Source organism: Lepidochelys kempii, chromosome 18 (assembly GCF_965140285.1).
Source record: "Lepidochelys kempii isolate rLepKem1 chromosome 18, rLepKem1.hap1, whole genome shotgun sequence".
Taxonomy (NCBI): Eukaryota; Metazoa; Chordata; order Testudines; family Cheloniidae; genus Lepidochelys; species Lepidochelys kempii.
In genome coordinates, this window is record NC_136397.1 from 24,511,251 (window position 1) to 24,538,304 (window position 27,054).

Here is a 27,054-nt window from a genome sequence, read left to right on the forward strand (position 1 = left end):
AAAGAAGCAAGAGCTGGGTTAGAGATAAATAATTAGCTGAGCAGAAGATAAAGTTATAAAGGGAGGCAGCTGTAGTTTCTCATGCGTTTAATCCTTAGGAAGAAAAACCAGAGGCAAATGGCTGTGGAACCTATTAGTACTCCTCTCTCATCCCACCAGCTTTTTCTTCTCTGTTGTATGGACGGTCATAATTTAGTGGACACTAATCTCAGGAGCTTCATAAAGCTGGTGAGATACACATAGATTTGATTTCCTAAATGTTTAATTTGAACATTTTTATAAGAACAGCCATAGGGGATCAGACCAAAGATCCATCTAGCCCAGTACCCTGACTTCTGACAGTGGCCACTGCCAGGGGCTTCAGAGAGAATGAACAGACAATGAAATGAGTCTCAATGACAGCAAAAGAGATATTAGACTTCATTAAATGCCCAGTGGCTGCATAGCTCAGGCATGGCAATGCCCTTTTGTCTCTACATAACCTGGTGACCTACCCCTGGTGATAGTGAGTGAAAGTTCAGTGGCCTTTATGAAATGACCTGGAAATCTGTCTAGTTCCCAGTAGAAAAAATCTTCAGGACAACTAGCTGTAATTGGCCCCCATATTGCACTCTCATCAGAGGGGCCAAGCATTGAATAGGCTGTAGACCATGAACTTCCCTCTTACTCCTAAAGGTAGCCTCTCTATGTCATGAGAGCCACAATCCAAAACTTGCATTGTGGGTGTCCTGTACCTTTTCTGGGCTAAATGGAGGGCTTCTATTCAGACTGATACTCACGTAACACAGATGTCACATTCATGGGTGCCCCATGGTGCCTCAATAAATAATCATGACTTTTGCTTTTCTGAGCCCAATAAAAGCATCTCACAGAAACCTAGGGATTTCACACATGCACCAGCAGAGTGGGCTCAGCCATCTCGCACCAGCAGAGTGGGCTCAGCCATCTCACACCCGCAGGGCCCCTGTCAGGTCAGGAAATGAAGCAGCTGGGCTTACGGCTTCTAAAGAACACAAAGAATAAGCTCATGAAAGCCACACTCAAGGGTTCTGGGTAGAAATAGCAAAAATCAGATTCTGGAATTACTGGTTTAATAATCTATAAAAACCTGTAGGTGTTTTGTGGCTTTTCACAATGTAGCTCTAGCAGCTACAGATGCAGTCAAGGCAATGATGGTGTTAAAGCCAGAAGGAATGAGGCAGTTAGGGTTAGTACCACCTACGGAAGAGAACCCACATAGCTTCCTTTCTGCTAAGTCTATCTGCCAAACTTGGGGAAGAAAGAGAAGGTCTCTTATTGGGATTCCTTGGTTCCTCAGAGACACAGATGGGTATCCTTAATACGGGTCTCTGGGAAGATTGTTTCATGGGTCTCAGAATTATTGCAAAAAGCCAACGTAGGTGAATATTTAGAGATGTATTAATACATTAAAGCTACATGTTTAATAAATCTCTTTCTGTTCTGATGACCGCAGTTGTCCTTTGCTCCTGAGAAATTTTTTGAAAGAAAATAAGATTCCACCTTCTCTGTTAATTCAATTTGAGACACAAGATGGAATTTTAATTCAGAGATCTTTACAACCTGAAGTTAAATCCTTAGTCTGATTTTGATTAAGAAATCTCATAGTGGTGCTGGCTAGAATTTAATGCCATAGAAGCTATTGAGAGCTTCTGGGGTGAATTCACCCCTTAGAAGCCAAGAATGGATGCACAGTTGTATATTCTCCTCCCAAATCCAATTTACAAACACCTAATCTGACTCCTTTCCCAGCAGCTCAACATTCCCATAACACGCCATGCTCTGCAGCCCACCCACTCCCAGATCTTCCTTGCCAGCAGGAATGATCCTTCCTCTTGTCAGCTATGGAACCCTCCTGCTACCCCAGTTTGACAAGCACCTGTCTTGATCTCTCGTTTCTAGTTAAAATGCTGCCCATAACACAAACAGGATCCAGCCCTCCACCCAAACAGTAAACCCTGAGTCTACTTCCCAAACACCTCCAACTCCACCCAGCCATTGCAACGACCTCCAAGCACTCAGTTCCCAATCTCCCACCTAGCTTCAGAGTCCCCTTCTCCGTGTTTCACCATGGCAGAGCCTCCCTGTCTACCTTTCCTCCCAGGCCTCTGAACCCTCCCACTTTTCTAGGTGCTCAGCTGACCTCTTTCAGCTATGGATGACTGGGATGTGGCTACTCTGAGTTATGGCTATCTTTCTTTTTATTGTTGCAGCCACTCTCATCAAATGTGCTCAGCCTAAAATAATTTCAGGCACCAGTATGTGCCTATAAGGTAAACCTGAGATGTTTTGGCTTTGATTGTTATTATGAGAGACTAATATATTCCAATACTACAGCTGCCAGGTTGGCTAGCAGTAGCATGACCGCAATTAGAAATTAGTTCAAGGATAAAGATGATACTGGGATTCAAACCAATAATCTTGTCCAAAGCCAGGGCTCTGCTAGTTGAAAGGAGAAATCCCATTACTTCAGTGTATGTGTGTATTTGTGCACTGTCTATGATGTGGCCCAGATTCTACTCTTGATTACACAAGTATAAATCCAGAGTAACTGTTGTGACTTCAATGGACTTATTCCAGATTTACACCACCAGAAATTATGGCAGAATGTGACTCTGTGTGTCTGTCTCATGTATTGAAAGATAATGGAATTTTTTGCCAGGATGTCTGTGTACAGTATCCTATCATCAATTTAGTGTTTGTATCACCCAAACTGCAGGAGGCCTTTTAGAATAACCATCTATGAAAAGTGTAGAAACTTTACTTTTTTATGCTTTATTTCCCAGGTGACATTCTGTGAGGTATTAATCCTACCACAACAGTGGTGTATGTGAAATATTTTCAATCTTTGCAGAAACCTGATTGCACCTTTCACCCTTTTGAATTATTTGAGGAATATAAAGCAAACCTCATGAATGAATTGTCGCCAAAAAAAACCCCTTAGTAACTCGGACAGATAGTGAAAGGAATAGAAAGTTGTACTTCTTGAACAAATGAATTCACTTATTCATAGTGAGTGGCAGAAATTATAGAACAATTTCCACCTCTGAGTAGTTTCTAATCATTGGATTTATAGACTGTATTGAAAATAGCAGTGACTGTATTTCCTAATAACCTATTGTGCACAAAGGGAAACCCTAACAGCTCATTAGCACCAGACTTTTAATGAGAGAACTGGTCAGCTGAATGTCCTTTATTACTAGCTTCCCCTAGCCGGACAGCCTGGCCATTTCAGGATGATGGGAAGTGGTAGTTTGTTTCTTTGATGTGTCCATGCTCTGGAGTTTAGTAGGACCTGTTGCCTGCTTTGAAAATGATGTTTTTAGTTTATATTTGTTACCACACACAGGGGCTCTGAGGCATGAGTGCCCCTCAAAAAACCTGTTTGTGTTATTCCACATGGGGCAGCTAAAGATCTGTGTCTATATTTAGGAGATCAATAAACTTATTCCCACTGATAGGTAAAAATGGGTCTGAACTTTGCTAAGCAGCAGAGCAGAGGGCCCCCACAGACTTGGGCACTTCCCTGTAAGCACGGGCACTATCTAGAAATCTAATAACACACACAGTTTCATTGTTCATGTTGGAGCAAATCCTGCCCTATCCTCCATGGGTATGGAGAACTCCTTACAGCAGAGTCAATGCAATACTTAACTGTGTGTAAGATAAGTTTTAGGGAGACTGCACAGTGTGCACTTACTGTCTGCATGGCACAGAGCTAAGCTCCTTAGGATCCTGGCATACACTTGCACAGCAGGGATGGGGGAGCCAGGGTAAAGAGGATGCACTATCTACATTGTAGCACAATGGAAGAGGCTCTGCAGAAAGTGCAGAGGCTATTTTAGCCTCAGTGTCACAGTCATGAGCACAGAGAAGATGCACCACTATTCTGTGGGCTATGGGAGGAAGGACGCCCGTGGCCAACTTGTGGGCTGATTCACAGAATTGGGCAATTAATGCTTGATGGTTTTCCAAGATTAATTCTTTCTGCTCTCCAGTACTGAACTAACAATCCCAGAATTGCCACAGGATCTTCCTGTGGCTAGAGTCTGGGGCTGATGCTGCAGGAGTGGTGAGGAGTGGGTTTAGCAGGTTACCAAAATTACATTTGCAATCCTCCAAACTCCTCTACCCCATACATCGGTAGGGAGTAAATCCCAAACACAACCACGTAATTAAAGCTGCAGGTTGAAGCTAAGTGGCTTTACAAAATATGACTAAACACTAATAACAGAGAATTTTAAGAGAGAATCAGGCTGTAAAAGCTCAAGGAAGATCTTGCTGGGCTGAAGAAGATCATTAAGTAAAATTTATGATTTAAAAATAGTAAAGGTCCAGAAAAGGGCAATGAAAATGATTAGAGGCACCTGAGGGGAGGGGCTATGTTTTTATGAGGAGAGCTTTAAAAGGCTCTGGACTATTTAGTTTGGAAAGTAATAGGAGATAGGATAGAGCCATAACAATGAAGGGAATAGAGAAGCCCATCTGGATTGCTAACTACCCTTTCCCATAATACAGGATTGCAGGTCCAATAGGGCAATGAATATAATTAAAAAGCAACAGAACTTTTTTATGCAATGAATTATTAATTTGTGGAATTTACTGCTGCAATAGTCATTATTTGTCTCAATAGAAACAAGATTCAGATGTTCAGAAAAACAAGACTAGACTCTACAGTGGTGCTGGTGAAGATCAAACGGCAAGGGCTGTAGTCCTCACTTATCATGGTGTAACTGATCCAAGCTGATCACAGCTCAGGTCTAGAAGGAATACTCCCTACCTGTAGTACTGAGATGCACTGTGTTGGGTCATCGCCATGATCTGCAGCACCTAGTATGGCCCGTAGGTAGAGTTATGATACTGCACTGCTGTAGAAAGACCATGGCTCTGTCTGCCATGGCACTTCCTATATTATCGACTGAGCCTAGGAATGCTCCCTTGTACGTCAGTGGGAGCACGATTGCACCCAGAAACAGGCTGGAGTGAAATCAACTAGAGAACAATTGCATGAATTAAATCTGTATAAACAGTGCCTTGAGGGCCCAGCATAGCTCTGTCCATCCTGGCTTAGCCATTTTTGTCTTTTTCGCATTGTCCCCCATTGTCTTCGCTGCCAGCAATGCTAGTCTTGGCACACCGTGTATCCATTCCTTCCAGGCCTGTCTCTGTGCTTTCTCCCGCATTGCTCTTTACAAACACCCTCCAGAGCTAGTCCACAAAGCTCAGTAACCTCCTAGGATTAAAGTGCCTCCTGGGGAACGCTTCTTGTATAGTGCCTCTAGGGAATGCACTGACTAAAATGGCCAGGTAAAGGAGTGATGCTATTGTAGAATAACCGTAGCATAGGAAAGTTCTGTATCAGGGTGTAGCCCTCACTACCTGACTCCTCCTTCCACCTGCCTTCGTCTGTCTGTCTCTGGTTTACATTGTAAGTCCTTCAGACAGGGCCAGCTCCAGGCACCAGCTTCCCAGACTGGGGCGGCTGTCTGTGTCCTGCGGCAGCTTCTGGGCAGCAGCTCCGCTGCTCTTCCCGCCGCGGCAGAATTTGGCGGCAGCTCTGCTGCTCTTCCCGCCGTGGCAGCTTTTGGGCGGCAGCTCCGCTGCTCTTCCCGCCGTGGCAGCAATTTGGCAGCAGTTCCGCTGCTCTTCCCACTGCGGCAGCAATTTGGCGGCAGCTCCGCTGCTCTTCCTGCCGCGGCAGCTTTTGAGCAGCAGCTCCGCTGCTCTTCCTGCCCCGGCAGCTTTTGAGCGGCAGCTCCGCTGCTCTTCCTGCCGCGGCAGCTTTTGGGCGGCAGCCCCGCTGCTCTTCCCGCCGCGGCAGCTTTTGGGCGGCAGCCCCGCTGCTCTTCCCGCCGCGGCAGCTTTTGGGCGGCAGCTCCGCTGCTCTTCCCGCCGCGGCAGCAATTTGGCGGCACCTCCGCTGCTCTTCCCGCCGCGGCAGCTTTTGGGCGGCAGCTCCGCTGCTCTTCCCGCCGCGGCAGCTTTTGGGCGGCAGCTCCGCTGCTCTTCCCGCCGCGGCAGCTTTTGGGCGGCAGCTCCGCTGCTCTTCCCGCCGCGGCAGCAATTTGGCGGCACCTCCGCTGCTCTTCCCGCCGCGGCAGCAATTTGGCGGCAGCTCCGCTGCTCTTCCCGCCGCGGCAGCAATTTGGCTGCAGCTCCGCTGCTCTTCCCGCTGTGGCAGCTTTTGGGCGGCAGCTCCGCTGCTCTTCCCGCCGCGGCAGCAATTTGGCTGCAGCTCCGCTGCTCTTCCCGCCGCGGCAGCTTTTGGGCGGCAGCTCCGCTGCTCTTCCCGCCGCGGCAGCTTTTGAGCGGCAGCTCCGCTGCTCTTCCTGCCGCGGCAGCTTTTGGGCGGCAGCTCCGCTGCTCTTCCCGCTGCGGCAGCTCCGCTGCTCTTCCCGCCGCGGCAGCAATTTGGCTGCAGCTCCGCTGCTCTTCCCGCCGCGGCAGCTTTTGGGCGGCAGCTCCGCTGCTCTTCCCGCCGCGGCAGCTTTTGGGCGGCAGCTCCGCTGCTCTTCCCGCCGCGGCAGCTTTTGGGCGGCAGCTCCGCTGCTCTTCCCGCCGCGGCAGCAATTTGGCGGCACCTCCGCTGCTCTTCCCGCCGCGGCAGCAATTTGGCGGCAGCTCCGCTGCTCTTCCCGCCGCGGCAGCAATTTGGCTGCAGCTCCGCTGCTCTTCCCGCTGTGGCAGCTTTTGAGCGGCAGCTCCGCTGCTCTTCCCGCCGCGGCAGCAATTTGGCTGCAGCTCCGCTGCTCTTCCCGCCGCGGCAGCTTTTGGGCGGCAGCTCCGCTGCTCTTCCCGCCGCGGCAGCTTTTGGGCGGCAGCTCCGCTGCTCTTCCCGCTGCGGCAGCTCCGCTGCTCTTCCCGCCGCGGCAGCAATTTGGCTGCAGCTCCGCTGCTCTTCCCGCCGCGGCAGCTTTTGGGCAGCAGCTCCGCTGCTCTTCCCGCCGCGGCAGCTTTTGGGCAGCAGCTCCGCTGCTCTTCCCGCCGCGGCAGCTTTTGGGCGGCAGCTCCGCTGCTCTTCCCGCTGCGGCAGCTTTTGGGCGGCAGCTCCGCTGCTCTTCCTGGCGCAGCAGCTTTTGGGCGGCAGCTCCGCTGCTCTTCCTGCCGCGGCAGCTTTTGGGCGGCAGCTCCGCTGCTCTTCCTGCCGCGGCAGCTTTTGGGCGGCAGCCCCGCTGCTCTTCCCGCCGCGGCAGCTTTTGGGCGGCAGCTCCGCTGCTCTTCCCGCCGCGGCAGCAATTTGGCTGCAGCTCCGCTGCTCTTCCCGCCGCGGCAGCAATTTGGCTGCAGCTCCGCTGCTCTTCCCGCCGCGGCAGCTTTTGGGCGGCAGCTCCGCTGCTCTTCCCGCCGCGGCAGCAATTTGGCGGCACCTCCGCTGCTCTTCCCGCCGCGGCAGCAATTTGGCGGCAGCTCCGCTGCTCTTCCCGCCGCGGCAGCAATTTGGCTGCAGCTCCGCTGCTCTTCCCGCTGTGGCAGCTTTTGAGCGGCAGCTCCGCTGCTCTTCCCGCCGCGGCAGCAATTTGGCTGCAGCTCCGCTGCTCTTCCCGCCGCGGCAGCTTTTGGGCGGCAGCTCCGCTGCTCTTCCCGCCGCGGCAGCTTTTGGGCGGCAGCTCCGCTGCTCTTCCCGCTGCGGCAGCTCCGCTGCTCTTCCCGCCGCGGCAGCAATTTGGCTGCAGCTCCGCTGCTCTTCCCGCCGCGGCAGCTTTTGGGCAGCAGCTCCGCTGCTCTTCCCGCCGCGGCAGCTTTTGGGCAGCAGCTCCGCTGCTCTTCCCGCCGCGGCAGCTTTTGGGCGGCAGCTCCGCTGCTCTTCCCGCTGCGGCAGCTTTTGGGCGGCAGCTCCGCTGCTCTTCCTGGCGCAGCAGCTTTTGGGCGGCAGCTCCGCTGCTCTTCCTGCCGCGGCAGCTTTTGGGCGGCAGCTCCGCTGCTCTTCCTGCCGCGGCAGCTTTTGGGCGGCAGCCCCGCTGCTCTTCCCGCCGCGGCAGCTTTTGGGCGGCAGCTCCGCTGCTCTTCCCGCCGCGGCAGCAATTTGGCTGCAGCTCCGCTGCTCTTCCCGCCGCGGCAGCAATTTGGCTGCAGCTCCGCTGCTCTTCCCGCCGCGGCAGCTTTTGGGCGGCAGCTCCGCTGCTCTTCCCGCCGCGGCAGCAATTTGGCGGCAGCTCCGCTGCTCTTCCCGCCGCGGCAGCTTTTGGGCGGCAGCTCCGCTGCTCTTCCCGCCGTGCCAGCTTTTGGGTGGCAGCTCCGCTGCTCTTCCCGCTGTGGCAGCTTTTGGGCGGCAGCTCCGCTGCTCTTCCCGCCGCGGCAGCTTTTGGGCGGCAGCTCCGCTGCTCTTCCCGCCGCGGCAGCAATTTGGCTGCAGCTCCGCTGCTCTTCCCGCCGCGGCAGCTTTTGGGCGGCAGCCCCGCTGCTCTTCCCGCCGCGGCAGCAATTTGGCTGCAGCTCCGCTGCTCTTCCCGCCGCGGCAGCTTTTGGGCGGCAGCTCCGCTGCTCTTCCCGCCGCGGCAGCTTTTGGGCGGCAGCTCCGCTGCTCTTCCCGCTGCGGCAGCTTTTGGGCGGCAGCTCCGCTGCTCTTCCTGCCGCAGCAGCTTTTGGGCGGCAGCTCCGCTGCTCTTCCTGCCGCAGCAGCTTTTGGGCAGCAGCTCCGCTGCTCTTCCCGCTGCGGCAGCTTTTGGGCGGCAGCTCCGCTGCTCTTCCTGCCGCAACAGCTTTTGGGCGGCAGCTCCGCTGCTCTTCCCACCGCGGCAGCAATTTGGCGGCAGCTCCGCTGCTCTTCCCGCCGTGGCAGCAATTTGGCGGCAGCTCCGCTGCTCTTCCCGTCGCGGCAGCAATTTGGCAGCAGCTCTGCTGCTGTTGCCGTGGCAGCAATTCGGCAGCAACTGCTTGGGGAGGCAAAATTGGTAGAACCGCCCCTGCCTTCAGAGCAGGGGCTATTCTGTACCACTTCCTGTGTTTTTACAGTGCTTCATAGATTATGGGCACTACTGGGAACAAATAATTATTTCTGGTAGAGACTAAAATTACAGGAGAGCCATGTTCTTGTATTGAGGATGAAGGTAAATGGCTGGAGTTACTGTAGACTGATGCTATCTTTGATTAGGGGTTTTTTCCTGGCAAAAAAATCTGCTGGGGTGTAATCTGCTGGTGTTCATCCACTTAGAAGGTAGCATTTATTTCCCTTCCTAATTCTAGTGGTGGGTTTAAATGCAAGACCTTTCTCTCACTCAGAGGTTATTTCCCCAGAAACTATCTCCAACCCTGATCATTTGCAATGCAGAAGCCAGCTGCTGGTGTGGCTCCAAGCCTTGACCTGATTGTCATTGCTGGGGAGTGAAGCACAGTCTCTCAGTATATGACATTCTCACTAGCTGCAAATGTTGCATACTGGGGCTGCCCAGAGATGAGCTTTGATTTTCCCTTTCTCTTTTTTTTTAATTGCCTTTTGTTGTTGTTGTTGTGGTCATTGCCTTTTCTGTCTGACTACTGGAGACCTCCCCTCACATGGATCTTCCAAACTGTAAGTCTGTCTGGTGGGAAGCAAACATAGGGCTATTGTTGCAGGTGAAAAAAAATTTCCCTCTGCTCTCTGCCAGGATTCTGATACAAAAGCTATGAAGTGCTGTTATACCCCTCATTTCTTCATTCCATAATATATCATCCCCTTTTGAGGCTTTGTGGCTCTATTTTATGTGCCTTTGCCCCCTCACTGTTTATTAAAATCTGGGTGCAGGAAAAGCTTTGCAATTGTGCATAAATAGTGCTAATATGAAAAATATTGTCATAAAATGGGCTGGTGGAACAAACAATCGCTGATTTACTTGGCTAATTTAAATTGTATGTAACGGTTTGCATTGGGAGGCGATGCCTCTCCTCCAGCAACCATGCTGGGAGGTCTGCAGCACCATTACACGCTATTATTCGTTTCTGGATAGTGTATACATTTTCACTATAACACAAGCCTTTCTCCTTCATTTTTCATGAGAACTGGCATTAGATTAATGACTCAGCCACAGAAGAAACGTAACGCCATGCCAGTCTGATTTATTGACCACTTAGTGTTGATGAAGCTGCAAACAAGAGTCAAACAGATGTTGCAGCTGCATTTTTCTTTATCAAAACTAACAGCCTTTTGCATTTTTAACCATTTCTTGTAATGTGCTCCTGCTTATGCCACAAAACCAGAGATATTGCAACAAATTACCCTCCCCTTCCCGAGAGGGCCCCCATCTGGATCTGCAGAGACGGTAGCATTGTGTGTGCAAGGCTCCCACTTGCCAGGCAGACTTACTGCTCTGACATGGCAGGTGGCAGAGGCTTTGTGACTCCAGTGAGCAGAAAGCTGTGTGGAGTTGCTGACATACAGAGCATTAAGATCAATGAATACGCTGTGCTATGTATCTATTTCTAGAGCTTTCTAAATTCCATATTGATGGCTGGCCACAGTTTTATGTAGGATTTCCCTGTAGACTAGATGTAAGACTTCTGAGATGTACATGGCAGGTCTCTTTTCTGGCTGAACCCTGGTGTGTTTCTTGCAGGTGAGTTGTGACTGCAGGTGAAAAACAGTTTTCCTGAAGTTTTGTAAGTAGTGAAATGGTCAGAAATCAACCCCTTCGTCCTGGAAGGAAGAGGAGCCTGGGGTTTTTTCATCCTCATAAACAATCCATGGTTCATCGGGCTCAGAGAGAGCCAAACCACCCATTGCCCATCCACTGCCATTGTCTCATTGTGCTAGTTGTGATTTTGTCTTTGTCACATACCTTCTTGCCATTGAAGAAAGCAGGGTTGATATTTAGCACTTTACAATGTAAACCACAGAAAAAAATAGAAGAGGTGAATATACCTCCTTGGCTTGATATTACCAACTTGAGAACTGATCGGCTTTAATTTGGAGTATATGTGGGGGAGCCATAAGAAGGGAGGGGATTGTGTCAGAGAAAGGACAAGGAAGTCGTGAGTGCACAGAGGGTGACTCAGGTTTCAAAGCTTCTTATTACTCAACGCAGGGTTCTGAAGAGCTTCTCTGGGAAAAAGAAACTTGCCACATCTTGGAAGCTAAACTTCACTAATGACTGAAACTTGACATTTAGTTTCTGATGGTAGCAATAAAGTAGTTCCAGCTCCCGGGCATAATACAGATTAAATTATTAGGGATAAATGCAGTATTGTACTGTACATCAATCACTCCTAGCCGCTAGTGCACCTTCTGATTCCCCTATTGGCTCAGTTGCCTTTTCATCCTCAGACTAATGGCTTCTTGTTTTTGACTTGTTGTCAAAAGTTATTTCTAAATCAAGCTGCATTCACTTCACCAGAATCTCTCCTCCATTCCCATTGCGGTTAATGGAAAATTACCATGCAGCATTCAACATTACAAACTCTTCTCCCTTACCTTCATAGACTCCTAGGTTCATAGATTCCTAAGCCAGAAGGGACCGTTGTGATCATCTAGTCTGACCTCCTGTATAACATAGGCCATAGAACTTCCCCCAAAACAATTTCCAGAATATATCTTTAAGAAAAACATCCAACCCTGATTTAAAAATTGTCTATGATGGAGAATCCACCACAACCCTTCGTAAATTTTATAAATGGTTAATTACGCTCACTGTTAAATATTGAGGCCTTATTTCCAGCCTGAATTTGTCTAGCTTCAACTTCAAGCCATTGGATCGTGTTACATCATTCTCTGCTATATTGAAGAGCTCATAACCAAATATTTTTCCCTAAGTAGGTTCTCATAGGGTATCTCTACACAGCAATTAAATACCCACAGCTGGCCTGTGTCAGCTAACTCAGGCTTGCGGGGCTTGGGCTAAGGGGCTGTTTAATTACAGTGTAGATGTTTGGGCTCAGGCTGGAGCCTGGGCTCTGGGAACCTGCAAGGGGTGAGAGTTTTCAGATGATATGATTACATCATGTGTTTTTCCCAAATACAGGACAGAAATATGTATTGAACACTTCTTCTGCCTTTTCTGCATTATTATTGATAATTCTACCATTTCCATCTAAGTAATGGACCAATACCATTGTCAGGATTCATTTTGTTCTTAGCATACTTTAAAAACTCCTTATTGTTCTCAACTCTGCTGGCTATAGATTTCTTCTTGTGTCTCTTGGCTTCCCTTATCAATTCTCTACAATTGTGAACTTCTGACTTATATTCATAACTATAAACTTCCCTTTTTTTCCATTTGTTATATTTTATTTTTGTATAGCTGCCTTCACTTCCTCTGTGAACCAGGTCAGGTTTTTAACTAATATGATCGTCTTTGATTATGGCTTTTTGGGCTTCTAGTAAAGTGTTCTTAAACAGTTCCCAGTTATCATTCACATGTTTCTGATTAATTTATTTATTCTGGCTGATTTGGCTCATAATTGTTTTCAGCTTTGTGAAATTGGCCCTTTTAAAGCACCAAATATATATATATTGGTTTGGACTTTATTCTGTTTGCACATTATAAATGATCACTTGTACCTAAGCTACCACTAACTTTTCATTCTGTGGTCAGTTCCTCTTTTTCTGTGAATATAGAATCCCCCCTTGTTGGTTGCAACATTTTTTCAGTTAGGAAATTGACATTTATAATCTTTAGGAATTCTAAGGATGTGTTAGTACTGGCTGCATGAAACCTCCAGCACATGTCCCTCAAACTGAAGTCCCCAATATTCACACAGCTTTTTACCTACACATTATAGATAGGTGCATAAAGAGTCGGTCAACCTGTTTCCAAGTGTGATTTGATGGTGTGTAGCAGACACCAGCTAATGCTCCATCTTGTGCTTTATCTGTTAGGACATTGATCCATAAGCATTCAAGTTCATTTTCTTCTGAGTTACCAGTGACTCAGAAACAGATAATGCCACTTTTGACATAGAATGCCACTTCCCTCCCCATTTTGCCCTCTTGATCCTTCGTAAATAGGTTATAATCATTGATGTTAACATTCAAATAGTGTGCATCATCCCACCAGTTTTCAGTAATAGCAACTAGATTGAATTTATGCTCATAGATGAGCAATTCAAATTCCTCTTGTTTATTACCCAGGCTCCTAGCATTGTTGTATATGCAATTTAATAATTTCTTCTCTCCGTGACCTTTGATTCCTTGATTGATTTTTATCCTCAGTACCTTGATCCTGCACTAAATGAGTGCTCCTATCTTCCCTGCTTTTTATCCTCCCCTCTTGTTATTACTTTAATGCCCTCCTAACTTCTCTAGCCAACCTCTCCCCAAGGAGATTGGTTCCCCTTCTACTGAGGTGGAGGCCATCCAAACTATACAGCCCCATTTCCTGAAAGAAAGTGGACCAATGACCAACAAAACAAAAACCCTCCACAACACACCACTTACCTAGCCAGCAATTCATTTCCAGATCTTCTGTCCTTCTTCACTCAGGGGACAGGAAGGATCTCCTAGATTGCTTGGACATTATTCTTCTTCAGCACACTTCCGATTTCTCTGAAGTTATCTATTATCTGTGAGATATGAGCCATTGCCAATAGATGTTTGTGGCTTAACAGTCTTCTGCCACTTGGCTTTTGGGTGGGTTTATTCCTTGCTGTTTCAGGAGCTTTGAGTGAGGATTTGATTAGCTGCTGGGGTTTAATTTTGTAATTCCCTTTTATTATTGTTTTTTTCCCCCTCAAACATGAGAGTCTTAAAGGGTTACTTCTAATGTAGCTGGATTTTAGGCCAGTAGAATTCTCTGCACTTGGATGCAAGCTTGTCAGAGGAGACCTCTCTAGCACCACTGTGGCATTCATTTCAGAAGAGGGGTAAATTAGCCACAGGCATGAAATAAACATGGTACTTTAAGCAGATTGTAGGTGGCTCGTGTTAGCTGCCATTGGCCCATGACATACTCTCCACCTCCAGTTGTCTAAGATCTGAACACACAAAACACTCACTGAGGTTGCTATGCTTTATTGTTCAAAGGGATTTTATTTTCTCAAATCCCAAGTCTCTTGTAATTATGAAAACTAAATCATGCTAAACCAATACATTCTCCAGCATTTTCTGCTAACATCCCTCATTACGCAGCCTCAGATGTGCTGTTTCCCTGGCAAGTCAGCTAACCACACACATAATCAGGATCCAAAGTGGAACAGGTTCAAGCATCCCAGAGGTACTGACACATGGCTCTCCTGTGCCTCTGGTAAGGATGCTTCAGCTAGTAGTGAGCTGAGGAATTAAAGCAAATTATTTTCGATATTGCTGCAGACAAAAAAATGCCATGGCCCATTGAGAAGGAATGCAGGAAGCTTAGTTTGGCTGGTAGATGGCACTGTCTTATCCCTTTCTGGAAGATGGAATCCAAATTTTCAAAAGAAATGTGAATATAAACTTAAAGAAGGGAAAAATATGGTTGTTCCTATCAATTCCTTTAGCTAGGTGTAATTGATATACCAATATGTTAATCCATGACTAAGAGGATTAATGATGGAACATGGGCTGTGGTGTCCTCAGTATAATGTTGATGCCCAGTTTCATATCACCATCTCGTCCATTGGTTGGGGCTTGGAGAAGGATTATCTGATCAAGACTCAACCCAGACAAGTCTGATAAATCTTACAGGTTGAGGAGGCAACTGGAGGAAATAGCCTAGACTTCATTGGGGAAGTATTCCATGGCAAGTGTTCATTGGCTCTCCTGGTGTTTCTGGATATCCTAGTAGCACCCGTGGCTAAAAACTGTGTTCCTCCCTCTGTGCTTGGCAGGAAGGGTGGATTCTTAATTCAGGACGTACATTACACCTAAACTCTGAAGTCTACTCTGGCTGCCAGTTCATTTGCAGGTGTGTGTTTGTCTCTAAAATCCCAAATGTTTTGGGCCCCAGCTGTCTGAGAGATGCCCCCTGCTTGTGGGATGCTGCAGCAATTGAGATTAGCTGGGGCTGCTTGAGCTGACACTTCCTTGGTTTAGCCATGAAAGGAGCAGGAGGGAGCATGTTCTCCCTGAAGGGAGCATGGCTCGCTCTCCCTACTGTTTGGTCTGTCAGACCCCAAGCCTGCTGACCTTCCAGGCATTCTGCAAAGCCCATCTGTTTTCTGAGAGAATTTGGTTTAGGAGGGCAGTGTGGTTATTGAGGTAGTTATTGATTACTGCTTATGGAAAGCCCAGATGGGTTAAATAGAGAAGAGTTTATTATTTATTAGTAATTTATTTTGTAAGGTTTCGTATTGTACGTGTGCCTTGATCTCTGAGTTGGGGCATTTAAAACAATAAATAATAACTCTAATTTTAATTGCATGTCTTTGGCACTTTCTTTAGCACTTAGCTTTCCTTAAGCTGTATAAATCAGTGCTACCTAGCTTGTGGCTTTAGAGCTATGTGCTCACCGAGGCTCCCACATACAACTCCCATGGAGTCCTTTGGTTTGCTGGAAACTCCTCTCTCTCTGCTGGTGTCACGGTAGTAGAGCAGTGATCACAGGACCGCATCTTACAATGCCTGGCACCCGGTGACCACACTTAACAAATGGGTCAAGGTGTGGGGGGACAGTATCAGCCAAGGTATGGGGGGGCAGTATCAACGCACAGTGAGGCTGCGTGAGGATGCCACTCCACTATGACTTTGTGGATCCCAGCAGTTTCTATATGGTAACAGAGTGATTCTCCATCTCTTCAAGGCTGAAAGTCACAGAGAGAGCTGCCTAGGTAAACATCCCATCCCTGTATCTTTCCTGACATCTGTAGTGTCCTGTGAACTCCTTGTTTGTAGTTTGATTTTTGATAGATGGCTGACAACAGACTGAGACACTCATTCAGGAAACCCCATGCCCTATGTCCTGATTCTGATCTCGCTGTCGGTAGGGAAGACAGTACAGTTACAATGGTGTAAAACCAGGGAAAGAGAGAACCAGGTCCATAGGCGCGTGATGGTGATTAATCTTTCATGGCAGGTTAATCTCCATCAAGAGCTGGCAGTGCAGATTGAGATTCCTCTGTTCAGTAGAAAGAAGATCCCACAACAGGATACACGGTCCATTTTATTTGCATTCCTTTCAGTGGCACCTCCCAGCCCATTTGTCACTGTTTCAGAATGACAGGTTAGTCTAGTTAGTTGTATGACCATCACAACAGTATATCTGAGGATCACTGACACTATTATAACTATCACATACAGCTGATAGAGCAGTTCTCAATAGCTACTAAATGCCTAGGGAAAAACCAGTAAAACTTTCCACTGATAACTAACTGCATAAAATTGCCTTCAAGTGATTTATGATATGGAATCAGTCACTATTTTCCTATCAAAAGAGACCTTTCTGCTCTTGTTCTGCAGTGCAGAGCTTTGGTGATAGAACCTTCACTGAATTATTGGCATGTAGCTTGGATCCCAAAACACTGGTGTGCATTTGTATCTTATCTACATTTCATCAACTGTCCTAGTGCTTACCTGAAGGTCCTCCAGTCTTGAGGTGACATGTCATTATTCTAAAAACAAGCTTAGTGGGCCCACATTCCAGCTTCCCAGAGTGCTCAACTTCAGCTTGTTTCCAACAGTCTCCAAAGCTGGAATTGCTGGCATTGTGAATTGCAGTGGTAGCTCATGTGTCTGTCTTCACCATAGTGTCATTGCATCCTGCTGGGTCCCTCTCGTCTGTGATGTGTCTGATGTCACTGGTACTTGATGCTTTAGTGGTGGGTGATGCCACATGGGGTGAATATCATAGAGAAACAAGCTCTGCGTGCTGTGCAAATACAGATCATACATGACCCTTTCCTGACAGTATGGCTTGATGTGTGTGAATCTCAAGTCTAACAGCTGTGCCAATATATCTATGCCACCTAACAAAGTTACCCACACAGAAACATATTCCATAATCATGGATATGGCTTGTCATACACCAGCCAATAACTGGATAGAAACACAGCCTGTCAGCACACAGCTAGTGCCTGAGGCTGAGATTTTTCAGAAATGCTCAGCATTGACCTAAGTCTGGTCCTGTTTAAGTCAATGGAAGTTTGACTGTATAACACACATTTTAAAGCATTTAAAAATTCGTCATTCCAAAACAAAAAATTGAAACATTTCATTCCAAAAATGTTGAAATGTCCCATTTTTCATGTTTTTCTTCCCAAATGGAATTTTGCCAGAATTAGCTTAATTTCACAAAGTGCTTCCATTTTAATGAAACCATATATTACAATGGAATATGGTTCAGTCAAAATTTCTCCAATCAGCTCTAAGCCTAGGTAGCACAAGAGATAGTAAGCTACAGAGACTTTCACTGCTATGTCACTGGCTCATATCTGGCACAGATGATTGGTGACTGAATGTCATCTTTTAACCAGGCTGTTCTCAATGGCTGCATGAATTGCAGTGGTGACCTTAGTCCCAACTCTACTGGACAGGTAGCATCCTTGTTTGCTGTCTCAGCAGAATGGCAGGAAATTAATAGTGTGATATCTTGAGCATCTGCAAGATATCACAAGCCTGCAGGATTCTTGCCCATCAGAGGGATGAGAGTTTATTTACTTCATGATCCATTTTCAAGGCAAGTTCATTAGTAAATTGTCATTTTGGTACTGGAGTCTATTTGTTGCTCTCATTCTTTCTTCTCTGTTCAGTAGGAAATTGACTCCCATTAGTACAGCCTTTGCAGACATGTGGCAGTTCGTGTTCATTCTCCAATTTGGAGCTGGTCTCTAACAGCATTAATGAAACATTAGAGTTTTAATTAGACCATTATCCTATTTATTTTTATAAATAATTCCAAAGTAGTCATTAAAGTTTGTGAACTTAGGAGTAAATTACTTTAGGGAAAGAAATCAAGTTTTCAGTCTTGTTATTATCTATTGTACAATCTCCTTGGGACATTGTGGGGAAACTACAGCGGTTGTTTGTGTTGTTGTTAAGATGATTCATTTACCAACATTGTAATAAACATTCTGTTAGGTTTCCTAGTTGGAAAGTCTATGTCGCTGCGGCAGACCTGCAGTGCATCAAAGAGGGGTTGCATTTTCTTTCTTTCCCTCAATTCCTGTGGGAAGAATATGAGCTGAGAAAATGAATGGGGCATTAAACAAACCTGCAGGAGTGGGTACCCTGTAGTTGTTCAAAAAACTCCTAAACAGAAGCTCTGCAGAGTTGTTCTCTATTCCGATTCCAAATTTCTTCGGCTTGATCTTTTCATCACAAGCATGCAAGATTCTTCAAAAGGCAAGAAATTACAGGCCTGACTGAAAGGAAGCTGTGCTCAGGGGCACTGTGTAATATTGTCAGTTTCCTTGACTTTCTCCCTCCATTTTCCTGCAAATTTACTGAAAGTGTGGCTCTTATTGATGTTCTCATGTATATTTCAAATACTCTAAGGTGAACCAAAACTGATCAAAGCATTTGATCGAGCAAATGATTCATGTGCCTCTTAAACCCAAAGCAAGTTCTGTGGCAGCTGTGACTGGTGTTTTTGGAGGAGGCTGCAGTTGTTGATACTGGAGTGGGTTGAAAAGGATTTGTACTAAGCAAACAAAGATAACAGTGAGACTGCAAGCAAAGGGACTCAGGAGGGAGGCTGCTGTGTGCAAAGAACTCTGTCTCATGTGTTGTCATTGCAACCTCTTATAGAATGGCTGTGGTCTTAGGGAATTAATGTACAAAATGGGAATGAATTCTGGCTTTTTTCTGAGATTGAATTTTGAATAAATAATAGAGTGAAGATAAATCTACCTAATCGCAAAGAGGGAAAGAAGACAGAAGTGGCCCCAGGTATTTATAATTGTTCTCCTGTTCTCCCTATAGAACCCTGACATCGTATTGGTGCACTACCTGAATGTACCTGCCATAGAGGACTGTGGAAAACCATGTGGTCCCATCCTGTGCTCAATAAACACAGACAAGAAGGAATGGGCAAAATGGACGAAAGAGGAACTCATTGGACAGCTCAAACCAATGTGTGAGTACTTGAGGATTTCCAGCTGCACTGGGCAGTAGGGGGCTTGTTTTCTGTATGTTCCTGCAGAAACACAAAGTATGGAAGCCGTTGCAGACAGTGATCTGGCTTGGCCTATTTAAACATTGAATGTACTATACACATTACAGGATGAAGGACAATCTGGAGACTATTTCCCCACTTTTAGATGTTTTATGTCCAGCTAGTCTGAGGCCTGGCTGGGCTTCCCTTTCTGCAGGTGCAGCATGCATCCACAAATTTTGTACCCATAAAATGAATTGCAGGCACTAATCTGAGCACTCACTCCTTGGACTACATGAGATTTGGGCCTGCTGTTCAATTATACAATTAATGCCCACCTAAGGGAATGGCACCCTTTTGATAACTTCCCCTGAGTTCTCCTTCATAGTAACACTGATTGGTCCAAACTGCCTGGTCTGGGATTCTGATAATTCACAAAATAAACTTGGATACAAATTTTTAAAAAATTGAGAAAAAGCAAGTCCCAGGTGTCCTTGGAAACTTCAGAGTCTTTCCCATTTTGTGATCCCCTAAGGAACTGCACTTTTGAAAGCCTGCTCCCTGGGCTGAGGTATTTTGGGATGCTTGCATGAGGTATTTTGGGGAACAGGATCAGAATGTTTAAGAGTGCAGTGTCTGTGCAGACCTTTGGTGTTCAGGCTTTTCAGGGTGGGGTCTATGTACGTCGTAGATGTTAACTTACCGTCTTGTGACCTTTCTGTGACAAATCCTCTGTCCAAAGCACCCAGCTCCAACCCCTCTTACCATCTATCCCCACTTGTACCTGGTGCAATCTCAGTCTTCCCCACGTGATGAACGGTTCAGAAAGGCATTCCAGACCTTTCCAAAAGTATCTGGTCCAGTCCCCCTTTCCCCCCTCTAGTTTATCCTAGATACAAAATTCACCCGTTACCTTGCCTCCCTGCCCCTACCTACAGGGACCTTGTTGCTACCTCTGAACCCTTACAGTTCCCCTAGTTTACAGGTGTCTTTCCCCAAGAGCTACTCAGCATTTGAAGCATTTTATATCTAAGATTGACATGGATTGCTGTTGCCTACAGATAGCTTTTATTGAACTGACTTTAATTTTATCAGCAAGGAGCCCCATGCAGGAGCATCTTTCAGGTGCAAATTTTCTGATGTAAACAGCTATTAAAAGAAGAGCTATCCCCCTTAGTGATCAAACTCTATTGATTTCAGCCCTATGACACTAAGGATAATCTTGTCCTATAATGAAAAGGAGTACTTGTGGCACCTTAGAGACTAACCAATTTATTTGAGCATGAGCTTTCGTGAGCTACAGCTCACTTCATCGGATGCAACCGATGAAGTGAGCTGTAGCTCACGAAAGCTCATGCTCAAATAAATTGGTTAGTCTCTAAGGTGCCACAAGTACTCCTTTTCTTTTTGCGAATACAGACTAACACGGCTGTTACTCTGAAACTTGTCCTATAATCTATTGCTCATCTCCATTGGAGACTTTGGTTTGAAACTAGTTTTGACCTTGCAAGCTCCATTGTAGAATTCTGACATCTCTCCCTCATACTAGCTGAACAATAACAATAACTAGAAACTAGATTGTTTTGGGACGAGTGTCAGTAACTGTTTTTCAGACTTCTGCAAGCTAAGGAAAGAGCTGCTTAGGAGGCTTGCAGTGGTACAGAGAAGTGTGCCCTGCACACAGGCAGCTCCATGGAACCCTCTGCAGCACTGGAATTGCCCTGAAGTACAATATCTTCTTCAATGGCTACAAATGAAAGGAAAGTGCCATCAAGTAGAACCTGGCATGTTTTTAACAAGTGTTCGTGCAGTTTGCTGGTAACGAATGTTCACTGGAATTGAGAGATTCTGTCCTGTAAAAATGGACTGAGAGGGATACTTTCTAACCTGTCACTCTAACAAGTGGAGATTGAGTCACAGTCTGTGTACAGACCTCACTTGCAGGGCTGCAAGCCAATTTCCTGTCCTATACAGTTACTAATGACTGCAATGGATAGGAGTCTAGTGAGGGGATACTAATACTCTGACAGCTTCATGTGGGGTGATAGGAGTTATGGGGTACTCAGCAAAGCTGGGATGGAGGTCGATTTGGTGCTAGTGCTAGGAAGTTCATTTTCAGGAGTTTGTGATGAGACTTTTAATTTTCTCTGAAATAAAACCTGGCAAAAGTTCTTAGCCCCAGTACAAAGTTAAAATGATAAATTAGTAAATACTTTTCTGACTGAGCCTTCATGTCCATCCATAAATTTGCCCTGTTATTGAATAAGAGAGTCCGGAGCTGGTCGATAAAGTGTGGGGATTGTCTTGGGAGGCAGTGTGCTCTGGAGGGAAGAGCAAGGAAGTGCAGTCAGGAGGACTTGGGTTCGGATCCTGGCTCTGTGGCAGACGATCTGTGTGGCCTCACAGAGTTACTTCACCAGTGGGGCTAATGATAGTCAGTGACGTCATGTGTGTAAAGCTCTGTAGGAATTAAGTGCCACACCAGTGAATTCATTGAGTGAGCAGAGTGATCTATATATTTGCAGCAGTGTGACTCTCACCTAAGTGGCCAGGTCAGATCAGATCAGATGGGTCCACTAGTCTAATCCTTAGTGCCCTGAAGGAGGTAATTTGTAATACACTTTGCATAGATGTAGCCAAGCTTGACTGAAGAGCCCAGTTTGACTAGGCCATAACTACCTCGCTGGGCAAACTGCTCCGCTCTGGCAGGCTGCTGCCCAAAGTCAGGAAGGGCACCATTTGAGCAATCAGGCTAAAAAACAGGGATGCTTTTTTTACTGTCAGAATATTTTAACACCATTATCAGGAAAGACTTAATTTGGAAAGACAGTACAGTACAGAATAAGCATAGAGGGACAAATTCTGCTCTCCATTACTCTGGTGCAGGGGTCGGCAACCTTTGAGAAATGGCGTGCCAAGTCTTCATTAATTTAAGGTTTCGCGTGCCAGTAATAAATTTTACATTTACAGGGGCCCCCGATGGAACCCCAGACTGGCAGCGGGCAGAGCGGGGCCGGCAGCCAGGACCCCGGCTGGCAGGGGGCCGGGTGGCTGGAACCCCAGACCAGCAGCGAGGTGAGCAGGGCCAGCAGCTGGTATCCCGGGCCAGCAGCAGGCTGAGCGGGGCTGATGGCCAGGACCCCGGCTGGCAAGGGGCCAGCGGCTGGAACGCCAGACCGTCAGTGGGCTGAGCAGGGTGGCAGATAGAACCCCAGACTGGCAGTGGCTCACCCACTGCCGGTCTGGGGTTCCGCTGGCTCCTGCCAGCCGGGGTCCCAACCACCGGCCCAGCTCAGCCCGCTGCTGGCCTGGGGTTCCGTTCACCAAGGCAGGCAGCGGGCTGAGTGGGGCCAGGGGCCGGGGCCCCAGCTGGCAGCAGCGTGCCAGTAAAAATCAGCTCGCATGCTGCAAGTTGCCGACCCCTGCTCTGGTGTGAATCAGGAGTAACTCCATTGGCATCAGGTAGACTCTTGATTCTCCTTGGTGTTACAGAGCAAGCTCTGTCACTTCATGCAGATAATCTGTCTATCAAACAGTACCTCACACAGACAAATGTCTGAGTCATTCAGATTCAGCTGGAAATGTTTCTCTTGTTCCCATTGAGATCATAAATTTCTCCTTTCTCAATAATAGAACAGCAGAGGTTCTGTTTAGATTGTATCAGGACTAGACAGCCTAGGGACTAACTCAGCATCACTGAGGACTCTTCTTTTTCTTTAATTAAGCAAATTAAATACAGAAATCTATGGGCAATGGAACTTGCGTGAGAGAGATCAGTTCTGTTTTTTCCTTTTTTCTGGTTTGTGTCTTTTCAGCCCTGATTCATCCCTTTAGCAGGGTATTGCAGGGGTCTACAGATAAGTGTATGATAGTGAATACAATTAGCACTGCACTATATCTGTGATATACAATTTAAACTTCTCCTGCTAGCATAGGTTATGATGTTTAATGTAGACTGGTGTTTTGTGTGTTCTGCAAACTCCTAAATGTAGAGAGATCAGGTCAGCGGGAATCCCAGCTACCCTGGCACAATGTTCTTATCTTCAGATATTTACAGTGATAAATTGTATGCTCTGTGCCACCTACAATAGAAGCATATTCCACAGAGTGCTGAAGCAGATGTCACTTGAGAAGATTACATTGTGTCCCATTCCCAGGAGTATATGTCCCAATACACATATAAATAACTTGTTTGCAATCAGAAAGAGAAATTAGGTATAAAGTAGAACCATAGAGGAGAAAATGAATTCAACAACCATAATACTGAAGCTAAGCACTAATGGCTGACCCTGCAGGAATCCATTCCACTATTTTTGATTCCTCCAACAGGGTGCTGGTGTCCTGACAGACCCAAAACAATCAGAGGGAAAATGTATGCTAAACATGAAACAAAAGATGCCGATTTATGGCTTAGCCTTCAGGAATATTCCTTCCTAGCGTAAGTGGCCACACAGTGATCTTATCTGGTCTGCATCATTATTGACTCTAGCATTGTGCAATTTCTTCATTACTTTCCAACTCTCTGAGACTATTTTGTTACTGTGGGGAGGATAGGCACTTGGGTTCTCAGGAGTCCATATCAGGTGGGACGCAGATCTCTGCAGTGCTTCAGCACTATACCTATGAGAATAGAGGCCAAAAAGAAATATTTGGGGGGTTGTAAATGAGTGGTCTTGTCCCAGGTGCCCCTTCATGGCAGTCCTGCAAGTGGCCACTCACCTCAGTTTCCCTTCTGAGGCCCCAGTAACTCCATATGAGCTTATAGCCTAGTCCATAATCCATAGTTTGTCAAAACACAGTGAAAAAGTCTATAACTCAAAAATCACAAAACATAGTCCATATCACTCACCCCCCCACCCCAGTGCATGTAATCTTTAAAACCCAGCTTTGTTCTCACCATATCTGGACTCTTTCTCAGTCCTCCTCTGTCCCTCTGCCAGACAGACACCCTGGCCCTTTCTTCCGGGATGCAGTTCCACTCTATCCAGCAGAACTCCTACAGCCTCTCTGCTAGGACCATCCTTGCCAGGGGAGAATCCATCACTCCCTCTGGCCCTCTTATGGTTCCTTTAGGGCCCAGCTCTCTGGCAAGAAGACATCAGTCAGCTCCACGGCTGCTCTCTAGCTTAGAGCCAGCAGGCATCTCCCTCTGCTTCTCTCTGGCCTTCAGCCCTTTCCAGTCCTGGTACTCTGGCTTGGGGATGTCAGCCAGCAAACCCCTCTTGCTGCTGTCCTGCCTTCAGCCCTCTCCCAGGAGCCACCTTCTCACTTTGGCACCTCTCATCTTCCTGACGGAATCAGTCTGCTCTGACTTTCCTGATCGCTTTCACACCAGGACTCTTACAGCCCCTGGGTGCTGCCCCACTGTCTTAATTGGTCCAGTTAGGAGCACCTGGACTGGAACAGGAGAGTTGAGTCCAGTTTCATTTAATGGGCCAGCTACCCTGTTACAGGGGTCATGGAAAGAAAAAGGCCCACGATGCCCTTCATAAATTCCTCTATATGTCAGTACAATCACTGAACCTAGTGTGAGTGCCAGTCAGCCCATCTTATAGCTGCTGCTTCTTTTCATACACCAAAGAAACAAGAATGTGATAAGTTGCTTATTTGACCCAGTTCCTTCCCTTTCCTTGCTTTCTTTTCCTTTGTCTCACAAAGCTAGCTGGAAAGGCCACAAATTACAGGATGGAAAAACTAGATACGCTAACCAGAAGACTCCAGGAACTGATTAAATTGCACTGAAATTCAAGGTGTGGCTGAGATCAGACTAAAATCTTAATACCTAACAAGCAGGGAATGTGACAGCCTGTTCAAAAATCTGCAGTGCATCAAGAAAATTATGTGAAAACTACGACAAACTAGCCATAAATCTAATAATACTTGGCTCTTTTATGTCTCAGGAGGGAAGAGTGAAGTTCTGCATGATTATTCAGTGTGTATGCATATACACGTCTCTGTTTATGGATGCACATCCTGGGAAACGCATCCTTGGAAATGTAGCTAAAATAAAAGCTTTTGATTTCTATCAGACTTGGCAAACATAGAGGGCACAGCTAACTATGTTCAGGGAATGTAGGGGGTACTTGTTGCCAAGAAGTCATCCGATTTGGCTCCAAAATTGAGCATGCCATGAAATTTTGATGCCAAACCCATTAACTTCATCACATTTTCACATAAATCATATTCTTTCAAAGACTTCACAGTTTGGTTTCCTGATGTTTCCAAATTTCTCTGCCCTAAAGCAGATTTGTCAGTGATTTAATCAAAATGTTGTGCATAGTATCGGTGGTGAAGTGAGAGTCTAATTTGCAAGCAGTCACCTTTTTACCTGTTGCATAATGCAGATCTTATTGTTTTATTCCTTTGAAACTCAAGCTTCTATGATGAGCTTTGATTTTATTAAATCCCACATTTAAAACAGCTCTGTTATGACAGAGCTTGGCTGCACTCGGAAGTCTGAAGTTTAATTACTGAGACTATGTACCATCTCCACAGGGATGTTTTGGGTAGGATTTTATAGTTCCTGTAACTATGATTTTACTTCAGAGCTATGAAGGGAAATCACACTGGGGAGAACTCTCCTTCCTAAGAGAGAGGGCCATTCCAGATCATAGACAAGTGGAAAAGGAACATTACAATTATGCTTGATGATTCTGTAATGAATATTAGATGGTTACTTGTGGGCCCTTTAATACTGAGCTCCACATAGCTGATCCTGTTCAGCCCCTACCCCTGTGGGTAAAGAAGGCGCTGGGTAAATCAGAGTGCACTAATGCAAACTAAAGCAGAGTCAACGCTGCTGCAGCTAGAGGCCGGAACCCTGTCCTCTTGCGGGATATGTGCCAGGGGAGCTGAAAATAAAGTGGCAGATGGCTGCTGGGGCGGGAAGGAGAGGGTTAGAGAACATCAGCCAGAACAATGAACCTTTTTCCCTGAAGTGCCACGTGAGTCTCTTTGGGATGAGGATTTTGGTAGGAGAGGGTTCACTCAGGTTTAGTCTTTTTTTAATTGACTTGGTTCCTCTCTCTTCCCTGTAGTGACTTTCCTACATTCAGTCAGGGCATCAGCAAGGACAAGTACTAGAGGTGTTGCTTCAGTACACACAGACTCCAAGCCCTGGACTTCACATCAGCTGTATGATTCCAGGGACGTGCTGTGACCTTGGCCATTATGAAAAGGTCCTTCTTGCTGACCCCTTAACAAGCTCTCTCTCAACAACGTGCTCCATACAAAACTGCAGAAATGCTCCTCTCCTTGTTCTGTATCTGGGCTTGAATCTTAGGTTACGGATGAAAAATGGCCCTTTCAGTACCATCCGGCAGCTCCAAGAGCTTTGTGGAAACATTGTTAACTTGTTTTAATCTAGTTGGTCTGCGAACTAATCAAGAGATTGAAATTAACCCATCTGAACATCCATGAAGGGTAAATAGTCTCTTGGAAATGCTCTGAGGATTTTATTTCCATTTAAATCCCCAACTGATTTCCCTTACTAAAATTACTGAGATGAGACTGTACACACTGAAATAATCAAGCTGACTTCAGTTTTTATTATTTGGGATCCCGAGCCCAGTTCTGATAGTTGAGTCATCTGCATTTGCAGCTGGGCATTCATGTTAGTTCATGGTTGTTCAGTCAAACTGGATTATCCCTAGTGATGTGTTAGGTCTCAACCCAATGACTATCTCAGTATTTCCCTCTAGATTACATCACTTTGCAAAATCTCATTAAGATGGATTCAGGCAAGTTTGGTGGGGGTGGATCCGCTATTCAAAATCTTTAGATGGATGAATCCATCTAGAGTTAGGAGATCAGAAATACAGGTTCTGTTCATATCATTTAAAAATCCAGGTATTAAAACTGCAATGAAATGTTATCATAGAAAATACAAGGACATATTCAAAACTATCTACTAAAGTCATTTTGTTGGTGATAACACAGCTGTTGTATCTTAGAGATGGCAGAGTACAAGTTGGTCTCCTGAACTGAAAGTGTCATATGGAATGTTTTTCTTCTGAAGAGACCTGTTGGAATGGGACCCCTGTAAGACATTTATACAAAATGAGAATTGATAATGTGTCAGGAGATTTCTCTGGGAGTTTTGTTTCTGAGACACCTGTAAGTCATT

The 27,054-nt window shown here is 46.3% G+C and overlaps 1 protein-coding gene across 17 annotated transcripts in view; it reads left to right on the top strand.

The window, feature by feature from the left end:
• Positions 1–27,054, top strand: part of CAMTA1 (calmodulin binding transcription activator 1) — a 950,491-nt gene that overhangs the window by 764,810 nt on the left and 158,627 nt on the right. For 13 of the 17 annotated variants that reach the window (XM_073316814.2, XM_073316813.2, XM_073316817.2 and 10 more), the window contains exons 6-7: positions 18,758–18,911; positions 21,900–22,004. In XM_073316814.2, coding sequence (XP_073172915.2) covers positions 18,758–18,911; positions 21,900–22,004 — 259 coding nt within the window. The remainder of the gene's footprint in view (positions 1–18,757; positions 18,912–21,899; positions 22,005–27,054) is intronic. The other 4 variants (XM_073316812.2, XM_073316820.2, XM_073316822.2 and 1 more) reach the window with 1 other exon arrangement.